The following is a 16316-nucleotide window of genomic DNA, read 5'->3' on the forward strand; positions in this document are numbered from 1 at the left end:
GCAGATAGAGCACTCATACATAAAATGAATAAATCTTTTTTAAAATGTAATACACCATATAAACAAAGACAGAAACCATATAATCTCAATCAAAAAGGCTTTGACACAGTTCAACATGCCTTTTGATAAAAAGTTCTGCAGGTGTTAGAAATAGATGGATTGGATCATACTTCAAAATAATAGAAGCTATATACAACAAAACTAAGACAGCATTTTTTCTAAAATCAAGAATGGCACAAGGTTGCCCATTCTCCCTGTTTATTCAATACAGGGCTTGAAGTCTTGGCTGTAATTGAAAATAGGAAATACATGCAGGCATACATGCAGGCAGAACACTACATAATAAATAAATAAATCTTAAAAAAAGAAATAGGGGGGCTGGAGAGATGGCTCAGAGGTTAAGAGCACTGACTGCTCTTCCAGAGGTCCTGAGTTCAATTCCCAGCAACCACATGGTGGCTCACAACCATCTGTAACGAGATCTGATGCCCTCTTCTGGCCTGCAGTCACATATGCTGTATACATAATAAATTAAAAAAAAAAAAATAGGAAAAGAATCCATCGATTCCTGTTTTAAGGAAATGGAACTCTTATTTACAAGGCACTCTATATGGACTTAAGAGCTGTCCCAAAGGTGAAGAGCACTGGCTGCTCTCCCACTGGACCCAGGCGGAGCCCCAACACCCACATTGCCACTCACAATCTCCTGTAACTCCAGCTCCAGGGGCTCTTCTGACCTGTGTGGGCTTAAGGTACATACATAGTTACACATACATGCATGCAGGCAAAATACTCCTGACAAAAAATAACAATTTTTTAAAAAGACCTTTATAAAATTTACTAGAAGAATTTTGGGGGTTGGGGACTTAGGCCCTGGGTTCGGTCCTCAGCTCTGAAAAAAAAAAAAAGAATTTTGAATCTAATAAACAGCAAAATTGCAGGATACAAAATGTAGTTTTGTTTTTTAACTCTTTGAGGGCCTGCCACCCAGCTCCCAAATAAATATACAGATTTATTCCTACTTATGAATGCCTGGCCTTAGATTGGCTTGTTTCTAGCCAGCTTTTCTAACTTAAATTATCCTGTTTCTCTTTTACTGCATTTTACGTCTGGGCCTTTTACTTTTCTCTATTCTATATATATCTTTCTTTCCTTCTTAGTCCAGGCTAGCTGTGTGGCTGGGTGGCTGGCCCCTGGTGCCCTCCTCTCCTCCTTTCCTCACTCCTCGCTCACTTTCTCTAGCCTAGATTTCCCCTATTTCTCTCTTCTGCCTAGCTATTGGCCGTTCAGCTCTTTATTAGACCAATCAGGTGTTTTAGGCAAAGTAACACAGCTTTACAGAATTAAACTAATGCAGCAATAAAGAATGCAACACATCTTTGCACCATTAAACAAAATGTTCCACAGCATAAATGAATATAACACATCTTAAACTAATATTCCACAACAACAAATCAACATCTAAAGAACAAGACAAAGTTGGACATGGTGACCCATGGGTGCCTTCAATTCCAGCACTCAGGAGACAAAGGCAGGCAGATCTATGTGAGTTCAAGGCCAGCCTGGTCTACACAGTAAATTCTGGGTGATCCGAGTCTACACAGGCCTTGCCTCAAAACAACAAAATCTCAAAGAATAAAAACATCCTTTTATACTAATTCTGCATTCCCAGGCAACTTTGAATCACTTCTACATTGACCAATGTATCTATCGATAAGTCTGTTAAAACTTGGAATTTGGGGTGATGTTTCATTTATTGTCTATAGTTGCTACTTTGTTCTTCTGGGTAGCCCACTAGAGACCACCACTTACAGTACATAGTCAATTGAAAGTCTTTATTCTAGCCAGCTGGGACCACACCCAGGTATTCAGGGACTTGGGTGTGGTCCCGAGGGCCCAGATCACCAGTTTTGTTTGTTTTCCAGACAGGGGTTCTGTGTGTAGTTTTTGGTGCCTGTCCTGGAAGATGACCAATCTTTTAAAGGCAGGAACCACCACATCCTGGCACCTCGCTCAGCCGCTGTAGGGAAGTTTTCAAGAAACAGGCAGTTTTAACAAAATCGGAGAAAAGCAGTTAGCTGGAGGGGATTCCACAAAAACAGGGAGTTTTAACAGAAGCTAAGTTAGCTGACCTCTGGGTCCTAGAATAGAGTTGGATAATTTTCTATGGGATTCTCCATCAAGAGCGGCAAGAATACATGATAGAGGAACTTTTGCACTGTCTTTCCCTGTCACCACTTAATGACCAGAATGGTTGGCATTTATGATTGGTGTAAGCATTGCAACTCTGATGGAAAGGGGTTCTGGCAATCGGCAGCCAAGGAATACTAAGTGTTACAGCTCGGATGGAAAAGTGTTCCGGCATTTGGGAGCCAAGGAATAGCACAAATCACAGAGAGCGTAGCAACTTAGCCCTGCTCCAGGGCAAGATTGCTGCAATGTAACAGCTTTTGCTCCAGCAGCACAGGGCTTCACCAACGAAGTTGTTAGTTACAATTCTGCTCAGGTTTCAACAACTCTGGTCCCCTAGGGGAAGGTTTTTCCCCAGCCAAAGCGTTAAAGCCCTTCTCTGCTCCGCTCGGTCCAGGGCTTCATCTCTGCTCTGGCGAAAAAAGAGATTTATTTATTGGGAGGGAAGAATCCACTCTGCCAGGGTGAAAAAAGACAGCTGCGAACTGAACAGGCAGGCGCGCAGGGCTTACACAGTCTTCCATGAAGTTTTTCTGGGTGGGAATTGGTCAGATTTCAGTCCCTTGAGCTCTGATTGCCTAGATCTCGTCCTCGGGGATTGGTTCATTTTCTGCTTAGTTGGTTAGGGGCAGATTTGGATCTGGTTTCAGGGCTAAAGTGTTTCTTTCACTGGCTCTGGATTCAGGGCCAGGGTGGGTTTCTTTGGCTGGTCCTTTTTCCTACAGTTGGCTCATACAGTTCCCTTCGGGGAACCTCATCATCTGGTTATTCCCCTTTACTTGCAAACCGGGGCTCACCATCACTCCTGTTACATGCAGGAAATCCAGTGATTGCGCACAAGGTCAGACACACAACAGTGTTCCCTCCTCTACTCAATGTTCCAACTAATCCTAAACATCCATTCGGCCTCTGAAGTGTGGAGACAGAGGGGCTCCTGGGGGTGCAGCCCAGTAGCCGTTTGCTGGTTGCCGCCGAAGGCTTGTCTACATCTCGCCACCAGGCGGCGCCGCAGTAACTTTGAGTCCCCACAACCCACGCGACCCCCAAGTCTTCCTCAAAGACCCGCGTGCCACTGGCGTGCGACCAGGAACAATTTGGCCGAGCCCGGAGCCACAGAGCCCACCCGGAAGCCTCCTGGTGCGACTTCCGGATTTCACACCCGGAAGTGGCCCCAAGTGAGTGGCCCCAAGGTGGGCGTGGCCACAGCCGTGGGGACCAGGGCGAGAGCAGCATGGAGTTCCCGCTGCCGCCGCGCGAGGCGGCGAGCTTCGTGACCGAGAACAGTCGCGACGTGTACGTGGACCCCGAGGGCGTGCGCAGGACGGCCGAGCTGCTGCTGCCCGCCGCCTCGGCGTGGCGCGTGGAGCAGTGGAAGTCCCTGCACGAGCTCAACCCGCGCGGGGCCGACGAGGCTGCGCTCAACTGGGTGTTCGTGGTGGACACGCTCAACTTCTCCTTCTGGGCGGAGCAGGAGGAGCACAGGTGTGAGGTGCAGTACGGCGGGAGAGCGTACACCGGCTACTGGGCCCTGTGCGCCGCGGTGAACCGAGCGCTCGACCAAGGTGGGTGTGGCCGGCCCTTCGCACCTGTGGCCCGGTGCGGGTCGGGAGGTGTCCTCTGCCTGAGGCTGAAGTCTGCACACAGAAGCCATGTCAGTCAGCAGAGGTGACTGTTGGACCCAGAGTCCGCCGAAGACCACCAAGAGACGGAAACCGATGCAAAAGCAGACTCTGTATTGTTACCGGTTAACTCGGGACTCTCCGTCAGTCTGACAGCAGCAGAGCAGGAGAGACCCCCCCCCCCCATTAGCAATGGGGCAGGGTTTTTAAAGCAAGGGAGGCTTGGGGTCTACAGACTACATAGAACAGGGTGGGGGGAACAGACTCAGGATTGGTTTATGGGAGTGGCAATCAGGTTAGTGACTTTTAATTGGCTAGGGTTGTCGGCAGCAGTAAGTTTGCTGCCTTAATTTTAAATGCCCTTTTGGGTCCTGTCCCAGTTAAGTTGTTTGTGTGAAAAATGTGCATTTTGGTTCCGGAGGGTGCTGGAGATCAGTTAGTTCCCCTTTGGTTTTTCGTGTTTGGAAAAGTGTTGGGCTTGCCTCCGGATACAGAGTAACCAGTCCTTGACCCCTGCTGTTAGAGGGGTATATAAGCCCGTGTTGGTTTTACTAAAGAGAGCTGCTTCCCTGACGAACTGAAACTGGGTGTCTAGAGTGCTGTTTAACCTCGGCGTCCCTCGCCAGATTTCGTGCTCCAGCTGCGCAGGCCGCAGCAAGGGTTGTTAGTTGGGGGTTACCGTAATCATTTGGGGCAGGCCTGGAGCTGCCTTGAAGGCTGGCTGGACGGGGACGTACTGACTGGGAGCTAACTCAGTGGTCCAGGCTCTGTCCTTGACTCATGCACACAGCTCTGAGTTGGTGAGGGGTCCCAGACAATAAACAATTGGCTGAGCCTTGAGCAGTCAGAGTACATGCAGAAAGGGAGCCACTGCAAGACAAGGATTTTGTCTTTTGTTTATGGCCCTCCTAGAAACTGCTTGCTCCTGTTAGGGCTTCTGCCTGGTCCTTTCAGTGACAAAGCCAGTTTTCTTTAAAAAAAAAAAAAGTCACTTTAAGTTGGCCATAGTGGCTCCTGTCCACAGTCCAGCACTCCAGGCCACAGCAGGAACCGGAGGATCACCGGTTTCTAGGCCAGCCTGAAGAGCGTAGTTTCAGGCCAGGCTTGTAGGGAGTGAAACCCTGTCACAGGAAAATAAATGAAAAGTGAAGGCCACCTGAAGAAGAAAAGGACAGATTATAGAACGTTTTACACAGTGTCACATTTTACAGCAATGTCACATTGCTGTCGTGAGTAGTGTTGGAGTAAATACACAGCGAAGCAGGGGTTACTTCAGATTGTTATTTGTGCACCTTTTATGCATATCTGGAGCACTTATTTAGAGTTATTTATTTTGTTTGTATGTTGTTTTGTTTTGCCTGAATGCATATCTGTGCACCATGTGCATGTTATGCCCACGGAGGTCGATGCCCTTGAACTACAGTTACAGAAGGTCGTGAACCGCCACGTGGGTGCTGGGAACTGAACCCTAGCCTTCCGACAGAAAGACATCTCATTGAGTAGCCCTGGCCGGTGTAGAATTCAGACTTCACTGGCCTTGAACTCACTGGGATCCCATCCTGCTGCCTCACCCCCTACCCCGGTGCTCAGAGTAGGCCAGCAGCACCGCACTCCATTGTCTTTAATGCGAATTTGATTCCATATTATTTACAAGTTGTGAAAATCTCTGAATTTTCTCTTTAAAGGGATACCAATAACTAGTGCCTCCTACTACGCCACAATGACTCTTGATCAAGTTCAGAATATATTTCGTTCAGACACAGCTGTGCCCATGCCTTTAATAGAAGAGAGGCATCGGATTCTAAATGAGACTGGGAAAATTCTGCTGGACAAGTTTGGAGGCTCTTTTCTTAATTGTGTCAAAAAATGTGAAAAGAGTGCACTGAAGTTAATGTACCTGGTTGTAGAATATTTTCCTTCTTACAGAGATGTGGCACTGTTTAAGGTGAGTTTGTCGCCAGAGGATTTGGAATCCGTAATGATTCTGAGTTAATGCTTTTCTTTCTAGAGCTGTTTTTAAGGCTAGCAGCTTAAAATTTGAAGCTTGTTTACTGTGGACTAGAAGCAATAACGAAATTTGCCTTTCAGATCCATTATTTTTTGTTTTCCAGTTGGAGATTTCCTTTATTTTGTCTTTTATTCCTTTAAAATGTTTCAGCCCTCAAAATAATGCTGTCACTTGAGGATAAAGAAACACCTTTAGTACTTTAAAAGTTCACGATGTTGGATGAGAATCAGAAGGTAGAATGTATAACAGTTTTTCTCTAGGAAAAAAGTATTTCTTGGAAAGCTTGGTGTATGTTTTCTTACACAGTTATAATAATTTGTTTTATGATACAAAAAAAATTAAATGGGTGTACTTTTTAATGATGAGCATTGGTTTTATGCTCCCACTACACACCTAGGTTTCATTTTTGTGAAATCCTTTGGAAGCCTTGTCACTGAGTATTTTCTGTTTTGACTGATTAATTTTATGTGTATGAGCTGTGAGCTTTCGGCCTCCTGTGCTATGCCGTCAGTCATGCCTGTGGCCCATGGCCAATCTCCTCACCCAGAATCTCCCTCTGGATCTGTAAACCCAAACCAACTCTACTTTTTCTAAATTGCTTTGGATCATGGTGCTTTATCACAGCAACAGAAAAGCAATTAAATCTCCCTCCTCCAGGCTGAGTTTCTTTTCTTTTTTAGATGTGTTTAGCTTGTGTATGAATGTTTTGCTTGCCTGTGTCCACGTGTGCCATGTTCATGGTTGGAAGGAAGGAGTTCAGAAGAGGGTGTCCCCAGGAGCCAGCGCTAGGGATGGTTGAGAACCACTCGTGGGTGCAGGGAACCTGCTTCCTCTCACCCAGAAGTCCCCAGTAGCCACTTTAGAAATGTTCTTTTCATAAAAGGAGGTAAACCTTTTATGAAAGGTTAGGTAATAGGTTACTCCTCATTATGATGGGGTATTTTTATAAGATATCATTTTTTACTGTTTAAAATTTACGTTTTTACATTTTTACTTCTCTGTGTGTGCATGTACACATGCCCAAGCACTTGTGTACACTGCATGTGTGTCAAGGCACCCATGTGGATGTCAGAGGACAAATATGTAACCGCTGGACTATACTCCCCGACCACAGATAAGCATGTGGTCAAGGTTAAAGAATTTCTCAAAAACAATGCTGTCTACATATCAAAATAATAACTAGTTGAATTATAGCACATTGACATATATTTATGACTAATATTGAAAATGAGTGCGAGAGACTGGAGAGCTAGCTCAGAGGTTAAGAACACTTACTCAGTAGGGCAGTGGTGGCTCAAGCCTTTAATCCTAGCACTCAGGAGGCAGAGCCAGGCGGATCTCTGTGAGTTCAATACCAGCCTGGTCTACAGAGCCAGTTCCAGGACAGGCTCCGAAGTTACACGAGAAAACTTGTCTCAACCCCCACCCCACCCCCCAAAAAAACCAAACACTTGCTTTCCCAGAGGACCAGTGTTTGGCTCCCACCACCCATGCTGGGCAGCTCACTACCACCTGTGACTCCAGCTCCAGGGTATCTAATGCCTCTGGCTTCTGCAGGCACCCATGCATGTGTCATAGACCACCACCACCCCAAACACGTGCGCAAATGATTAGAAATGAAATAGTTTGTTTTTTTCCTTTTAAAGAAAGAAAATGCTGGTGTCTAGGGATCTAGCTCCTTGGTTGCTTGCTATAGCTCCCTGTGCTTACCTTGTGCACATGAAGCCCCGAGTTTGATCCCTAGCACTGGGGGGTGGGGGGAGGGAGGGAGAAAAGAAAAGAAGAAAATGACTACTGAATGCCGAAAGGTATCAAGACTGAATATGGTGATATTTTATTTGTGGTGAAATGTGATCTTATTTGTATGTTAATAAATAAAGTTACCTGGGGGTCAGAGCTAATAGCAAGCCATAGCAGAAGTCTGGCAGTGGTAGCACATGCCTTTAATCCCGATCACATGATAGGCAGATCTCTTGTGTTCAAGGATACAGCCAGCATGGAGACACAGGCCTTTAATCTCAGTACCAACCACAGAGACCTAGAGGTCAGTATAGACAGGCAGTGACGAGGAGGTCATGTGGTTGGGTTTACAACCAATAAGAAGGCAGAACAGAAAGTCAATAAAAAGACAGACACACAGGAAGTAGGTCTCTTTCTGAGGGCTTTTAACTCAGCATTTGCCTCTGTGTTTCTTATTTAATAAGACCGTTACATCTACACTGAATATTTTGTGTACCTTGGATAGCCGGGTGAGGGGGTGGTGGTGGTGTGGGACATGACAAAACCAGGCAGGCATAGTGGGCACGCCTTTAATCTGAGCACTAGAGAGGCAGAGGCAGATATGTCTCTGTGAGTTTGAGGTCAGCCTGTTCTATGGAGTGAGTTCTAGTACAGCCAGAGCTACACAGAAACCCTGTCTCAGAAAACAAAAACAGAGGATTTGTAATGATAATGTTAATGTTTCGAGACAGGGTCTCACTGTGTAGCCCTTGCTAGTCTGGGCACTGTGTAGACCAGGCTGCCCTCAAACTCAGAGATCTGCTTGCCTCTAGCGCTGGGATTAAATGCATGGGTTGCACACTGGGCAAGAATAATTTAAAAATTACATGTATTTATTATGTGTTTGGGTCAGGGTTGTGTGCTGTAGTGCAGTGTGAGTGTGGAAGTCAGAAAACAACATTTGGGAGTTGGTTTTACCATGTGGGTCCTGGGCAACACAGACTTTAGCTTGCTGAGCCATCTTGCTGTTAGATCCTTTTATTTTCTGTAAAAAGTTTATAAATTCTTACCAACAGAATAGGATTGTTGTCTCTTGAAAAAATGCTTTCAACAAGTGCCCTTTTTTGTTTTTTTGGGACAGTCTGTCTCCATCAAGTGCCTTTTTTAAATAGTATACGTTAAGAGTACACAGAAGCCACAGTGATCTGTATTCTTCACTTACCAGGGGAAAATGATTGCCTTTTACAAACGAGCCCAGATCCTGGTGGCGGACACATGGAGTGTGCTGGAAGGAAAGGGAGATGGCTGCTTTTGGGACATCTCCAGCATCACCGTATTTGCTGATTACAGACTGCCACAAGTTCTCCTTTACTTTGGAGCCCTGAAATACTCGAAGGAATTACTGAAGAAGCTTCTCAGAGGTTTGCAACTTACATCCTTGTTTGCTGTTCTGTGGTTTGTTGCTGAGTCTGTTTGGGCTTGTTTACAAACAACTTTGCTTACAGTGTGGAATGTGGACAGATTAAAAATTGTGTTTATATGGACATTATAATTTCAGAGCTTGATAAATGAAACCTATTTTGTTACATGGAGATGTGTAGAATACATGTAGTGACTGATGTGTGTTAACTGAGCTGACTAAAGTACATTGTGATATGAAGGTGGTATCAAAGAGGTGGTAGGTACAAGATTTTGAGTCGAGAGAGTTAAGGCCTGCCACTGAGTTATCTTTTGTAGTCATGATTGGGCACAGTTACAGACATGAGGCTGGGCATCTTGCATGTTAGAATAGGTAAGGTAAATTAAAAAGTTTGTGTGAAAGTTGTTGCACAAATCCTAAATGGTAGTATAATAAAAACTCAGCGCCAGATATTGGAGTAAATGCCAAGAGATCGAATGTCTCTAAGTCTTCAGCCAAAGGCTCTAGTTCCTGTCTCCTCACACCTTACGTGCCTTTCTCCACCCAGCCATTTCACTTCCTGTCTCAACCTTCCTAGTGCTGGGATTAATGGCGTGTGTGCTTCCTAAACACTGGAGTTAAAGGTGTGTGCCACCACTGCCTAGCTCTGTTTCTCTCCTAGACAGGATCAATCTCATGTAGCCCAGTGTGGCCTTGAACTCACAGAGATCCAGACGGATCTTAAAGGGTGTGTGTCACCACTGCCTGACCTCTATGTTTAACTCTGTGGCTGGCTCTGTCCTCTGATCTTCAGGCAAGCTCTATTTCTTAGATTACAAATACCACCACAGAAAGTGACTTCTTTTTACAAGAAAAAGGACTGTATTACTTTCATGTTAGTTCTTTATTTTTTAACTTTTTTTTTGGGGGGAGGGGGGTTCGAGACAGTTTTGGTGCCTGTCCTGGGTACCAGCAAGCTGTGTATCGTATTGGTTTGGACACATTTCTCCCCTCCTTTTCTGCTGAAATCAGCCAGTGAACTCAAAGATAACTTGATCATGAAAACGCTGTAGTTTCTTTAGGTTCGGTGTTGTGCTTCTGGCTAGTGAAGGGCCCCAGCAGGCCCCAGCATAGCAAACGTGGTGCCAACGGTTCCCCTCCCCTGAAGAAAACCGTGAGATCACACTCCTAAAGCCAGCCGCCAGGAGCTAGGCCCTTGTTTGGCCACTTCCTCCTCCTGAGGCTGACTACCAAGGTTCAGCTATCAAAGTATTAAACTCCAACACAAAATCCCCCTTTGGCCACCCTAATTAATGTGCCCAATTAAAATTAAACACCTCATCCTAACATGGTTTCCCCTTTTCCCTTTATAAACCGCCATTTTCCTATGGGCCACATCTGTCTCCTTTATATCCAGAGGCAGTCCTTTGCCCCTGGGGAAAATATTCCTTCCCTCTCCCTCCTTCCCCACCCACCCCCTCTATCTCCTGTCTTTGTCTCTTATTCCTGCCCTTTGTCCCTCTGGGGCAAATCAGTCTTTGTGCCGAGAACTTGGTCTTGTGTCCTGTGCTGACTGATTCTTTCACATTCCCCGTTCCTTTTCTGCTGAAATCGCAGTTAGCTGAAAGATAAGTTCTTCGTGAAATGCTGTAGTTATTTTAGGTGTAGCACTGTGCTTATGATTTGGGTTCTAAGAGACTTATTGCAAAGCTGTGAGCCAGCGTGCTTCAAGAGTCCATTCATGTTGTCCTCAGTGGCCTCTTACCAGAGTCAGTGTAAACTTAGCCCTGGGTTCTCTGTAGCATGAATCTTAAAGAGTCTTATTAATAAAAACAAATCCGGGCCAGGTATTGGGGTGAAATGCTGGATGGTCAGAGAGACAGAACAAGCCACAGCTATCTCACCTTACCAGTTCCTCAGCTGGTCCTGTTTCCCCAGACTGGAGGCCTCTGAGTCCTCATCCGGAATGAATCTCAGCTGAACTGTGTTGCTCCAAAGCCTGAATGCTTAACCAGCCACATGCTTAACCAGCCAAATGCTTAACCAGGCCAAAATCTTCTAGTTTCTCGTCCTCACGCCTTATAGATCTTTTTGCTTTCTACCACCACTCCCTGGGATTAAAGGCTGGCTTTCTGGGATTAAAGGTGTGTCACCATGCTTGGTTATTTCCAATGTGGCCTTGAACTCACAGAGATCCAGAGGGATTTCTATCTCTGGAATGCTAGGATTAAAGGTGTGAGTGCCACCATTTTCTAGCCTTTGTATCTAGTGGTTGTCTGTTCTCTGACCCCAGATAAATTTATTAGAATACACAATACCACCACATTTCCTCTCTTTTTGTCTAAAATTAAAGAAAGCTTATAACTAATACAAGAAAAACTATCTTCAATAAGTATATGCAATATACAGTCAAGATTACATTAACAATGTCTAGTCCATTAACATTTGACAGATCCAGACAAAAAAACTCCATTATATATATTAACAATGTCCAGTCCAGTAACATCTGATAAACTCAGACCAAAAAATTTTCATTACTTATCTTATTTAAAACAAGTAGTTCCTTTTTAAAAGCAGATTCCATAAGTTCTCTACCTGCAGAGACCTCAGCCACATGGGTGCTTTCTGGAGTGAGTATCGGCTAGTTGGAAAATAAACAAACTCTGTTTCCTCCAGTTTGGATAACACATGTTGAGAGGAAACAACAGCCAGGAAACTGTTGGGTAGCTGTCCTCTGACGTATTCCTTATATTGACCTCACTCGGGTCCCCTTATGTGAGGTCATGCACACAGTTTTGGTAAGTGGCTCTGGTATGAAGCTCCTACATGGAGGAAACCTATGAGAATGCTCATCTGTATCTCTACCATTTAGTTCTGATTCACATCTTAAGAAGCCTTACCGCTAACCATGTGTTATGGAGCACACCTTTAGTCCCAGCATTGGAAGACAGAAGCAAACAGATCTCTGTGAGTTCTAGGCCAGCCTGGTTTTACCTAGTGAGTTACAGGCCACTCAAAGCTACATAGTAGGACCCTGTCTCCGAAAAAAAAAAAAAAAAAAGTCCTTTAAATTTCGGGCTACCATATCTTCATATAACAGATTTGCTTGAGGAACTAGTATGTGCACAGTGTAATACTAGGTTCTGGTTCTGGGAGTACTGAATCAAACAAGCCAGACACAGCCTCAGTCACTGCGAATTTAACTTGTGTTCTTACATTAATGCCTAGACTTCATTTTTTTTTTTTTTTTGTTTTTGTTTTTGTTTTTCCAGACAGGGTTTCTGTGTAGCTTTGGAGCCTGTCCTGGAACTCACTCTGTAGACCAGGCTGGCCTCGAACTCACAGAGATCAGCCTGCCTCTGCCTCCTGAATGCTGGGATTAAAGGCAGGCACCACTGCCGCCCCGCAATGCCTAGGGTTCTAAGTGATTTCCTTTCCCTTTTTTAATTCTTGCAGGAGAAATGCTCTTAAATGGAGATAGACAAGAGGTGGAAATTAGAGGTTGCTCAATTTGGTGTGTCGAGCTGATCCGGGATTGTCTTCTGGAGCTTTTTGAGAAAAGCGGTGAGAAACCTCAGGGCGAGATCAACTCTGTTCTTCTGGATTTTCACTTGTGGGACTATGCCCGCAACCACAGGAATGACATGAGAGGAATTCCCTTTCATCGCACACGCTGCATTTATTACTGACCCTGAATGTAAATGGATCCAGTGTAAATACTTGCACTTTTAGGTCATACAGTCATTTGCATCATTTTGATTTGATATAGATAGAAATCACAAGAATAGGTAATTGACTATCCAGTCTTTTCTTTTTTTTTTCTTGGCATATCATTGTGTATTCCCATAATCCCATAATCATATTGCATAATCTTCATTGATAATAGTCATGTTCTTCTTCTTTCCCTCTTTTGTGTTTCTATGGCCCTGGGGTCCTTGTGTATGCTAGGCAAGTACTCTACCACTGAGTCACAGGCCAATTCACTTATTTTCTATGTGCTATAATAATTAATATTAGATGGCGTACTTTAAGGATGAATCTTTAGCCTTTCCAGCTGCAGAAGGACTCAGTCTCTCTCAGACTGAGACACCCTTCCTTTTTTATTTACAAGGGCATCTTTATTATTCTTCAATTTACACTTTTAGCAAGTCGATATCCATATCCCCAAAACATCCTAAGCTTCCAAAAGGACAATGGCAAATGCAGATTCTCAATTTACAAATATCACAGTGTGCCGGATTTTTCCCAACTAAGTTTTGCATAGGCTTTGCACCCTTGGGACTCTCTCAGACAAGACTGACTTTGAGGGCAACAAGGAAAACAAAAGGTGGATCAAGGCTAGGTGCTCTGGAGCCAGACTAGGTGTAGCTCAGTGGGAATTCTCCCATCAAGTAATGCTTGGTATGGTGTGGCACACATACATGTAATCCCAGTACTCAGAAGTTGGAAGCTGAGGGATCATGAGTTCTAGACCATCTTGGGTTATCTTAAAAGTCAAAAATAAGTGCTAAAGAGACAGTTCCCCAGTTAGCGACATTTGCTGCTCTTGTAGAGGACATGAGTTTGGTTCCCAGCACCCACCCTGGGCACTAACAACTACCAGTAACTCCAGTTCCAAGAGATCAGTGCCCTCTGCTGGCCTCCACTGTAATCCGCATACATGTGCACATACACATAAAGTCTTTAAAAAAAAAATGGGCTATGAATGCAGTGCAGTTGATGGAGTGAGTGCCTGCCATGAACAGGGGCCCTGAGTTCAGTTCCCAGCACTGTATAAAACCAAGTGTGTGATGTTGCATACTGTGATCCCAGCACTGAGGAGACGGAGTCAGGAAGGAGACATTTAAGGTTATTCGTCTCAGCTAGATAGTACAAGACTAACCTAGAATACTTAAGACCTTGTATTATTTTAATACAGCACTCTAATTAATTCTTTGAGAATTGTATACAGTGAACTTTGACCCTACCCCCTCAGTCTACCCCTAACTCCTCCCAGATTCACTCTTACCTCACCACCTCCAAGAACTTGTCTTTGAAAAAAATAAAAAAGATGAAGCTTGGCATTTGGGGGCTTTTTGTTGGTAATAGTAGTGGGTTTTGAATATCTGTTTGCCTAAATGTTTGTTTTTAGACTTCACTGGAACTGAATTAAGATCTTAGAAACTTCTTTAACATGGAATGGAATATTATCATCAAGATAGAATTTTCCAAGTGTAATTTTAAGAGACTTACAGTAAGATGATTTCCTGTGTCACGGAGCTAAGTACCAAAGCTCTGGTACAGCTGGTTAGTGTGTGGCGATGAATGCCTAGGGCCTCTCCTCACCCCTGCCTTCTTGCTGTAAGCACATAAACCCGGGAGAGGTGCTTTGTGTCTGAGTACCCTGCTGCCATCTGCTGGACACTTGTGACAGTGACTAAGCAGTACACAGCTTACATGGAGTAGCTGGTGCCTATCCCTCTTTTTTGTGTGATTCAAGGGCAGGTGATCCTGTGCCCAACCAGAGGTAGGTGTGGTACAGTTTCAGTGAGTAACTGTCAACCTGTCTCCTTGCTTGTGATCATCCTGGTAGCGGGAGATGCAGCTGTCAGGAAGGACACAGGGAAGTTCTCTTCTTTGAGAGATGGTCTGTTGAAGCATGGCAGCTGAGACAATAGTAGCCTTTGTTTTTATTCCATTTGATGTTGGGAATGGAACCTAGGGCCTCTGGTATTCTGTAGGTAGGCAAGTACGCTCCCACAGAGCCACATCCTCCCCCATTGCTGCCAATTTGAGGATCCAGAGTTCTGCTGTACCCCTGGTACCTGTTCTGTTCGTGCACTTCATGCTTGAGACAAAAAACACTGTTGCTAGAGTTTTCCGCCTTGCCCACAGTCAGGACAAATCTTTGTCACCCGTCAGTCCCACAGCCGCTCAGACCCAACCAAGTAAACACAGAGACTTATATTGCTTACAAACTGTATGGCCGTGGCAGGCTTCTTGCTAACTGTGCTTATAGCTTAAATTAGTCCATTTCCATAAATTTATACCTTGCCACGTGGCTGGTGGCATACCGGCATCTTCACATGCTGCTGGTCATAGCAGTGGCTGCAGTGTCTCTTGCCTTCCTGTTCTTTTATTTCTCCTCTCTGTTAGTCCCGCCTATACATCCTGCCTAGCCACGACCAATCAGGTTTTATTTATTGACCAATCAGAGCAACTTGACATACAGACCATCCCCCAGCACAGCCAAGTGCAGACCATCTCAGACACCTGCACTCAGGCCCATGGTCCTAATCATCCTCTATGCGGACCTGCTGGGTAACGCCACAAAGAACCCAAGAAGGGCTCCCACAGGACATACAGAACATCCCACAGCAAAATACATTACATTTTCAGTTTGTTTTGTTATGTACTGTGTGTGTGCACATGCATGTGCTTGCCATGGCACATGTGTGGAATTCAGAGGGTAACTTGCAGGTGTTGAGTGTCTTCTGCCACCATGTGGGTTCCAGTGATTTAACTAGAGTCATCAGGCCTGGATGGGTTGATATGTACCATGTGCACGCAGGGTCCTGCAGAGGCCACAAGTGTCACTTCCCTGTAATTGAAATAACGGGGTTGTACACCACCTGATGAAGGTGCCCAGAACCAAACCAAGGTCCTCTGAAAAGGAGTAAGCACTCTTAACTGCTCCAGCCCCTTGCGGAAAGTAGTTTCCACTGCTCAGCCCACATGGTACCACTGGCTTCTGATGTCGCTACATCAAAGCAAAGGGCACACTGTTTTCAGGCTGCTTTCAGAAATTGTTTTCTCTATGCTACAAATGCAGCAGCTGTGCATTTGGAAGCCAGGCCACCATATGTCACAAGTAGCTTTACACGTTTGCTGTGACAGAGCTCAAAGTCTGTCAAGAAGAGCATCTATAGGAAGCCTCGGTGGGTCATGCCTGTGGTTTCAGAATTCTAGAGGCAGAGGCAGGAGGATGACTGTGAGTTTGAGGTCAGTCTGTGCTATAGAACGGAATTCTACTATTAGCCTGTACCATAATAAAAGGTCCTACCCAAGTAGTAACAACAAAAACCTATAGGGAACAAAAAATTTAGTTTTCCAAGATTTTCTCCAAAAGACAAACTGTTAGTTTGACTTTTATAATGTGAAGAGCAGCTATTACAGCCTCATCACTTTCTTTCCTATTTCTCTGTTCTCAGGGTGGGCTAAAGGTCCGTCGATACTAACTAACTAACCACTATCCATGTTGCAGGGCTGAAATTCAGTTTTTAAAATTTGATTGTGTGGTTTTTGTCTTTTGTTTTGTTTTTTAACTTATTTTATGTGTGCGAGTGTTTTGCCTGTGTATAGGCATATGCACCATGTGTTGTGCCCAGTGCCTACAGAAGTC

At 44.8% G+C, this 16316-nt stretch overlaps 1 protein-coding gene across 1 annotated transcript; it reads left to right on the forward strand.

Annotated features, from left to right (window-relative positions):
* Positions 1 to 3379: 3379 nt before the first annotated feature.
* C5H9orf64 (chromosome 5 C9orf64 homolog) lies at positions 3380 to 13998 on the forward strand. Its single transcript, XM_028863204.2, has 4 exons — positions 3380 to 3752; positions 5495 to 5754; positions 8762 to 8957; positions 12392 to 13998. Exons 1-4 carry the CDS (start codon positions 3422 to 3424, stop codon positions 12622 to 12624), a joined length of 1020 nt encoding a protein of 339 aa, XP_028719037.1. The 5' UTR covers positions 3380 to 3421; the 3' UTR covers positions 12625 to 13998.
* Positions 13999 to 16316: the final 2318 nt, after the last annotated feature.

The sequence above is a fragment of the Peromyscus leucopus genome, chromosome 5 (genome assembly GCF_004664715.2).
Source record: "Peromyscus leucopus breed LL Stock chromosome 5, UCI_PerLeu_2.1, whole genome shotgun sequence".
In the NCBI taxonomy this organism is placed as follows: Eukaryota; Metazoa; Chordata; class Mammalia; order Rodentia; family Cricetidae; genus Peromyscus; species Peromyscus leucopus.

Coding starts and splice junctions, on each gene's coding strand:
- C5H9orf64 (XM_028863204.2), top strand. CDS start 3,422: ATGGAGTTCCCGCTGCCGCCGCGCGAGGCGGCGAGCTTCGTGACCGAG. Junction 5,755..8,761: donor GAGATGTGGCACTGTTTAAG/GTGAGTTTGTCG, acceptor TTCACTTACCAG/GGGAAAATGATTGCCTTTTA. Junction 8,958..12,391: donor ACTGAAGAAGCTTCTCAGAG/GTTTGCAACTTA, acceptor TAATTCTTGCAG/GAGAAATGCTCTTAAATGGA.